Source organism: Sapajus apella, unplaced genomic scaffold (assembly GCF_009761245.1).
Source record: "Sapajus apella isolate SASKATOON/1434 unplaced genomic scaffold, GSC_monkey_1.0 scaffold6, whole genome shotgun sequence".
Classification (NCBI taxonomy): domain Eukaryota; kingdom Metazoa; phylum Chordata; class Mammalia; order Primates; family Cebidae; genus Sapajus; species Sapajus apella.
In genome coordinates, this window is record NW_022436946.1 from 78816246 (window position 1) to 78824882 (window position 8637).

The following is an 8637-nucleotide window of genomic DNA, read 5'->3' on the forward strand; positions in this document are numbered from 1 at the left end:
ACATTTATATCCAAAGCATCTAGCAAAGGACAAATCACAATAGGAGACATTCATAACATTACTGGCAAATGATTAAAGGAGCTGCACATAACAGTCAAAGATATTCAAAAGAATTTGACTTTTAATTTTTGTTTTGTTGTTGCTTTTCTTGGGCATACTCTTAGAGAATTTGGTTAAGCAGGTAGACTAAACACACAAAGAAAGCCATTATGATTAGGTCAACTGACAGCTAAGAGAATCAAGACAATTTACAAGAAGGCAGGCTTATCACTAATAGAAAGGAGAAATTCTTTAGGATGATTTAAAAATAAGAAAATGTACAACAATACGAAGCTACTCAAAGGAATACCCAGTGAATGTATGCATAGAGGTATTTCTCCACATCTAAGTCTTGTAGAATGATGAATAATTTCTCAAAGGGAATACTTCATTGTTTTTGTCACTGCAAATTAAGCTGGACAAGACACTAGAAGATTCATAGCAAGTAATAAATTCCACCGACTAATGAATGGAAATGTGACTGCCATTAAAATTTCTATTATAAAGTGAGCAATAAACCTACTTGCAAGGAGAAAGCTCTGATAGCAAATCCATTAAAAATAGCTGTGGAAATGATATCTGAGAATAATTAATTTTTAAAAATTACTTTTATTCAAGCTAATTTTGTTTGTATGCCTGCATGAAAGACAAAATTCTGTAATCCAGGAGTAAAAGCAAAGCAGTAAAAAAGGACAGGTCTTCCTTTCACCATACTTACATCAGAAAAAAATGTAAAAAAAGAAATGTTGTTTCTGCACATGGTCAGTTTTATAGTGGTTTCTGTTAGTGACAGAGTGTCCTAGTTCTTAAGCGAGGCCATAACATTTTGTCTAATATCCTGAATATTGATTTAATTCAGCATTCAAGCTTCTTTGCAGAAATTCAGGACATAACAATAATGACATAATAATAACATAATCTTACATCTAAAGTGCTTCTTACAATTTCAAAGGGTTTTCATGTACATTAATTTTGATCCTCACAACCACTGTAAGGGAGGCACCTGCAATGTGATATTATTGCTAAAATATTTTACCTTTAAAAACCATTATGCTGAGAGCTCTATAAATCATGTCTAAAGAAAAACTGGTGTATACAAATTTAATCTAGAATGGTGTCTCTTTCGGCCCATTACAAATTGAGAGAGACTTATTTTCAGATATATAGGTAAGCTTATACATAAATAGACAAGATAGAGCATCAAGACCTTCTATTTTAGATAACAATTTTATAAAGTACCAACTCATCAGTTTTTAAGTACTTTTATTAATAAGAAAAATTAAGCATAGTAGAAACCACATAAGGTGTTTACATTTCAGCAAGATGGCCCACAAAAATTCGAATGATAGAGAACTGAGAAGCCACGTGGGGACCATGTAGTAATCCAGGGATCAGCAGAAGAAGTCAGTATACCTCCTAGGCTGGACAAATACAAGGGAGTGCAGGATGGCTAAAGCCCAGGGGTTGGAGCCCCTGGCATAAACTGGAAGCACTGTGGGAGCTACATCAAAGACATAGAAGGTGCTTCCAAAAGCAGAAAGAATAGGGGAGAAAGACCCCAGGTTTCCCTCTTTTCCTTAATCTCTAATCTCTTACCGATGCTTCCTGTTGGCAGAACCCAGCCAAAAGCTGTGACTCAAGAACCTGAATTAACCCTTGAATGACACAGGGAAAAGAGTGAAGAATGGGCCATGTGCTAAACAGGTCCAAGATGTGCATATAAGTTGGAAAGACTCTTGAATGAAAAAATGCTTACTATTTAAATCTGACAATTCAGAACAAATACCGACCTGTCTCCCTACAATTATACAACTATATTTTTTCAGGAAATAACTAAATAGAACAACAATCCAAGGTTTAAATTAGGTTTTATAGTCCTCAAGTGCTTGAGAACCATGATACCTCTTTTGTTCCCTCTTGCTCAAAAGCAAAATCTTAGTGTAGTTTTTGTTGTTGCTATTGTTTCGCTCTGTATATTGCCATGTACTCATTACATTTTGTTCATTAATTGAAGGTGAATGACTAAAGTGCTGATGACAATATCACTCCTCTTAACCATAAGCAAAGCAGTTAGAGGATATTTAGGACTGGAGCCATTGTTGTGAAAATCTTACTATTTTAGTATTGCAATTATTCCATAATTGGGGCAGCTCTATAACTAAAGTTTTCAGAATGGCTCAACAAGTTCATTTGGAAATGACTACAGTTAGAAAGAGAACATATCACAAGAAAGAACGAAACAAGATACTATTAGGCTGAGAGAAAATCTAGATGTGTTTTTATGCCAAGAAACATCATGAATTTATTAAACTTTTTATACCCAATAATTGGGGTTAGCTGAACAAACTCCCATGAAGGCTGGTACCTTTTGTGCTGGCACTGACTTCGAGGTTGGGGAGCCTCCTCCTTTGTTGCTTCTTGCTTATTTGAATAAATACTTCTACCCACTCACCCACTCAAGTCTTTTTAGCTTTATTTTTTTTCTCTCTCAACTCTTGTTTTTCCTCTTTTGCAATTTCTATCACATTCTATTCTACAACTGGCAGTTTTTACCCTATTCTTTCCTTCCCTTCAGCACTTTCCACATCGGCAGCCTGTGAAAACTGACTCCTCTGGAGGTAAAATGTGAGCATCTTTATATTATATGCTTGAAAGAATCCTGAGGATCCTGGCCATCCTCTGCTGTGCCAGCTGCCCATCCTGGATGTTCCTATGGCTTTAATCTTCCTTCTTACTTAGAGGGAGAAAAGACTTAAATTGTTTTATTGCTTAGGCTTCATGTTACCCACATTATTTACTATTTTCTTCTTCACATTATCTTCTAAGACCCAAGACACCTCCTACCTACTGTTGATCCCACTCTCCATGTATAAACTCAGGTCATTTTTCTGCTTTTTAAAATTATTGTCAGATGGTAATCTCCCTCACCAGCTGACCCTGCATATACAATCTAGCAGATCTGATAATTCTACTTGACAGTGCATCATCCTGCCCAAGAAGAAAGCCAGACCACCAACTTTATCTTCATGAACACAGTCCCATTTCCAAAATATGTTAGTTGTACAATTTAAAGGACAAAGACTTTACCCATTTCATGTCTTTATTTATTATCATAAGACCAAATGCCTGTCAAGGATTAGAAAGAACTTTAAAGTTACCTTCATGTGAATATTCATGCTCATTACTGTCTCTTCTAGATGGCATAAAATTGGTCAGGAAAGAAAGATTTTATTCCTAGATTTGCTATGCACTTGCTCTATAACCTTGAACAAATGACTCTACTTTGAAGATTATAATAACTTATCCATTGCATGGAGGTGTTGTGAAGATTAACTCCTATTTTTAAAGTGATTTGAGGATCTGCTAATGAAAGATGCTACATACATGCTAATTTTTATTATTCATTCCCACATCTATATATTCTTTCTGCTATCTCATAAAATAGTCACCCTAAGTAGTTACTATTAAACTCATTTAAATAATGAAAATGGGCCGGGCGCGGTGGCTCAAGCCTGTAATCCCAGCACTGTGGGAGGCCGAGGCGGGTGGATCACGAGGTCAAGAGATCGAGACCATCCTGGTCAACATGGTGAAACCCCGTCTCTACTAAAAATACAAAAAATCAGCTGGGCATGGTGGCGCGTGCCTGTAATCCCAGCTACTCAGGAGGCTGAGGCAGGAGAATTGCCTGAACCCAGGAGGCGGAGGTTGTGGTGAGCCGAGATCACGCCATTGCACTCCAGCCTGGGTAACAAGAGCGAAACTCCGTCTCAAAAAAAAAAAAGAATGAAAATGAAGAACCAAATTTTCATTCTGAATTTTATTCCTTTTCAAGATGTAGGTCTTGTGATCCCAAAGTAATTTAAATACAGATCTTTTGGCTGAATCACTGTTATATATAATACTTACACTTAATACTAAGGATATGGAAATTTGGAAAAATTACAAATTGAACAAAGGAGTTCTGGGAAATACAGTCCATTTTTCAAGCACAGATAACCTGTAGAATATCAATCCAGCAAAGTTTTTAGGCTTTTACATGTAAAACATTTTTGTAACCAGCGAAATATTTTCATGCAATTCCATTCAATCCCCTTTAACACAATTAAAAGAGCCATACTATACAGAAAACTTCCATATGGTCATTATGATTATTTATCATGTTATGTTATTATGCACAAACTCACTGAAAATCCTTTTAAAAACTGTTAAGGTTTTGCACAAATATTTTGTAGTTTGTTCTTATTTGATCATTATTAGAAACCTGGTCATCTCTGGGATATGCAAGTTACAAATAGGGAAACAGTAGCTATTCTGTTCAGAGGGATGAAATGCTTTTGTTTAAAAGAGAGCTCCAGTCACCCTGGTGTTGAACTTGGCTTCACTACCCCTATCTGTGCCTTTGGTTCTGAATAATTATTCTGACCTAGTTATCCTCAGAAGCGCTATTCAGTTTGAGGTTGATCTAGAACTTAGGGACTTACATTAGATTCTATTCACATTACCATTCGTTGTCTAGAATTTTCACAATCCAGTTGCAAAAACCCTGAAAATTACCCTATTCATCACATTTTTAAAGCCTCTCAGAATGCCTCTTCATTTTGATCTAGTGGGAGAAATGACTTTGGGAAGAAGCATGAAACAGTTGCCTCTGGGAAATTTTGGACACTTGAACATACAATTACCAGCATAACTCTGATGGAAAGGGCAGGCAACTAATTATAGTCCCTTTCTGTAGATAGTGTTTTATATAATAACCTATTATACTAAACCAAATGCATGTATTGCATAGTGAGTGTGTGTGTGTGTGTGTGTGTGTGTGTGTGTGTGTGTGTGTGTGTGTGTGTATCAGCTGCAGGTTTACAGCTATTTTTCACTGTATGATCAGGCAAACTGTGAGGAGTTTACTCTACTTTTGGTGGCCTTATGAAGCATAAAGGCCATGTGGTTGGACCTCAGAATCCTGACTGTAAATATGCTCAGATTACATTCTTTCTGACAATTCAGTCTAAGATAAAAAATTTTAATGGTCATTATTCTGTAAAATAAGAGCAAAATATTTAAAAGATATTGATCTGTAATAATCATTAATCATCAGTATAATGGTAATTATATTCAATTACATTTAGTGAAATATTCCAATTTTGTTATTTTTCACAGTTGTTGTTACACAGAAAATGCAGATCTCAGTTTAAGTTTGTAATGCCATGTAGACACTATGCACCAAAAGGACCTGTGGTACCTGAGAAACATCAGAAGAATCATCTGTTAATTTTTTATTTTAATGAGTGCCTAACTTAGTTCCCATGGTGACAGAATGATGGCTGATTAGTATCTTTTTAAATATAATGGATTCATTTTAAAAGACAATCTTGAATAAAGGGATTGTAATGCACTACTGAGAAAACCCTATATTGAGACTTAATCTCAATAGCCAGAAATTTTCCTATGATACATAACTGCAAAAACCAATGTGAATCTTCTCCTCCAACACCAGTGTCACATCAATCAATCAATATCTCTATTTATTCATATTTCAACTATCAAGGAAAAATGTAACCTTCTGTGGCTCACCTCTAAAGAACTCATTGATATTGTTGATCCAGTTTCACTTCTTGATAGTCCTGCATTATCATCCAACTCAGAGGCCATGAAATTCTTCACAGCTGTGCGAGGTTCAAAGGGCAAACTCTGCATATGTTCCTGGGGTGCAAGATGTTGCTCTAAGTTCATATTGAACTGGTCCATTACGGGGGGATTCATATTGAATTCAGGGTTTACTTTGTAGTGCAATAGCCTTTCATGCGGCAAAGTTTCCATGCCAATATTTATTTTGCTTTCTTCTTTCATTGATGGCTGGTTATTTACGGAACTTCTGGGCATCACAATATAGTCACTTTCCATCATTCTTTCTTGAGGATGGACTATGTCCATGTCAGCCCCTCTCAAATTATCATCCGTACATAAGTACACAGTTCTCCGCAGTTCACTATTTTCTTTTTTCAGACATTGATTGCTAAGCTCATTCATACTCATGGGCATGTGCAGACCTGTGGGTTGCTGGATGATGACTTTGGAAATGACATTTCCAGGCAACGCTGAATAGCTTAGTCCTTCAGGGTTTGTTCCCTTTTCTTCTTCATCATCATTTAGAGAAATCCTAGAGAGTGTTCCCGTTATTGTGGCTGCTCGGCAAGGACCAATATCCTTATGAAGAACTATGAGTAGGAATGTAAAAGTTGAAGAAAGAGAGTTAATGTGTGTTCATTTTTCATTATTATATTCTGTTGTCTCTCTGTCTACTAAACAATGTTCTTGTATTAAACACGTTATTAAAGAGATATGTTATGTTTTTAAAATTATGTATCTATTTGGACATGGTCCAGAGATTACTTTATCACTGTTTATTGATTCTGTTACACTCTCATAGATCTCAGGTAGCCCATAGCTAAAGCACATCTGAAAGCTGATTAATGGGCTTTCAAAAATCTTAGTGCCCTGTCCTTAAACAACTCTGTATAACTTTTCAGGGAAATAAGAGATTACCAGAGAAGTTTTCTCCATCAATCTGCTCCAAAGGATTTTTGTAAAATTATGAATATATTCACACAGATGTGATTTTTTCTTAATGACTTTCCCTCTAAAGTTTTCTAGAAGTTATGCTTATTAAAATGCTTCTTGAAGGGATAATTAATGGGAACTTCGTCCTACTCGATAAGAAATCCCTCCAAAAATTATGCATATTGAAAATTAATGAGTACTTTTCCATTTAAGTCCATATGGTCAAGGTGGATACAGTATTCAAAAGTATTTATCATATTCAGTTTTATGTAGAAGAAAGAAAATTAAAAATTAATTTATATGCTGGAATGCCCTTATTAAAATTGCCAACTGAGTTTAAGAAAAAAACACTATGAGCCTCCAAAATCTTCATTCCATTTTAAGCCTAAAATAGTGATTTAGGGGGAAAAAAGCCTATGATAACTTGTAATATGAAAGGGGACAAAACACAAATGCAAACTAAACAAAAACAATCAACAAAAGAGTAAATAATTCTTTATTAAAATACATTTTAGGATTTTTTTCTCTTTTTGCCTCTGTATAAAAAGAAAGCCATGTTTTTGGGATAATAAGGCAGAATAACACAAAGCATGCTTAGTTATGAACAATTGTCAGTTTTGAGGGTACAAATGAATAAAATTCTGAAGACTTATTCTTGTAACTGGAATTGAAAGCACACAGAATAGCACTGTGTGAAGTTGGTTCAACGCGAACATCTGGTGCTAATCTACCTACAAAGTAGAGCAGTCATCATTTAAAATTTCATTAGGCATAGATGACTGTAAAAATCTGCTTTATTGTCTCTTCATAAAAAGTTTCAGATATACTGATTTTTTCCTATTATTATCCAATTTTCAAATAGAATCATAATTAAGCATTAAGGCAGAGGTTAAAAAATAGATTATAAATGTCTTTCCCTATTACAGAGAAACAAGACTTTAAAATTATTTCAAAACGTGAATCATTCATGTAATATCTGTTATCTTGAAAGATATTGTGTCTAGTTATTGTATTATTGTCTGTTAGAAAAAATCATGTTAAATTTACATTTTTTTTTTTTTTTTTTTTTGAGACGGAGTTCCGTTCGTGTTACCCAGGCTGGAGTGCAATGGCGCGATCTCGGCTCACCGTCACCTCCGCCTCCTGGGTTCAGGCAATTCTTCTGCCTCAGCCTCCTGAGTAGCTGGGATTACAGGCACGTGCCACCATGCCCAGCTGATTTTTTGTATTTTTAGTAGAGACGGGGTTTCACCATGTTGACCAGGATGGTCTCGATCTCTTGACCTCGTGATCCACCCGCCTCGGCCTCCCAAAGTGCTGGGATTACAGGCGTGAGCTACCGCGCCCAGCCTACATCTTTTTTTTTTAAATTAACAATTTGGTTATGCCTTTTTATGTATTTATTATACATAATAAAAATAATTAAGTTTAAAAAAGTTACTTCCAAACCTCTTAAAATAATAGATCAATAATTATAATTTCCAGGAGTAATGATACATGGCAATAATAAGGGGCAAAGCATGTTAAATTTAATGATATTGTAATGATTTAATGGTATTGTAAATAAATACTTAAAAAAAATCTTCAAATTCAGTGAGGAACACTTTTAACCCTTAATTCTATATAAAAATAATTCCAAAATTTATAGCAGTAAAATTTAAACATGAATTATGGAAACCTATCTTATTTTATTAAAATATATAGACAAGTTTAAACTTTTATTTAAAAACTATAAAGGAAGTCTTGGTATTATGTATTGACTTTATAATTTAAATTTGGGCCGGGCGCGGTGGCTCACGCCTGTAATCCCAGCACTGTGGGAGGCCGAGGCAGGTGGATCACGAGGTCAAGAGATCGAGACCATCCTGGTCAACATGGTGAAACCCCGTCTCTACTAAAAATACAAAAAATCAGCTGGGCATGGTGGCGTGTGCCTTTAATCCCAGCGACTCAGGAGGCTGGGGCAGGAGAATTGCCTGAACCCGGGAGGCGGAGGTTGCGGTGAGCCGAGATCGCGCCATTGCACTCCAGCCTGGG

The 8637-nt window shown here is 35.7% G+C and overlaps 1 protein-coding gene across 6 annotated transcripts in view; it reads right to left on the minus strand.

Moving 5' to 3' along the window:
* ADGRB3 (adhesion G protein-coupled receptor B3) overlaps positions 1–8637 on the minus strand; it is a 741588-nt gene that overhangs the window by 22539 nt on the left and 710412 nt on the right. For all 6 annotated transcript variants that reach the window (XM_032274421.1, XM_032274422.1, XM_032274425.1 and 3 more), the window contains one exon: positions 5614–6257. In XM_032274421.1, the coding sequence (XP_032130312.1) occupies positions 5614–6257 (644 nt within the window). The remainder of the gene's footprint in view (positions 1–5613; positions 6258–8637) is intronic.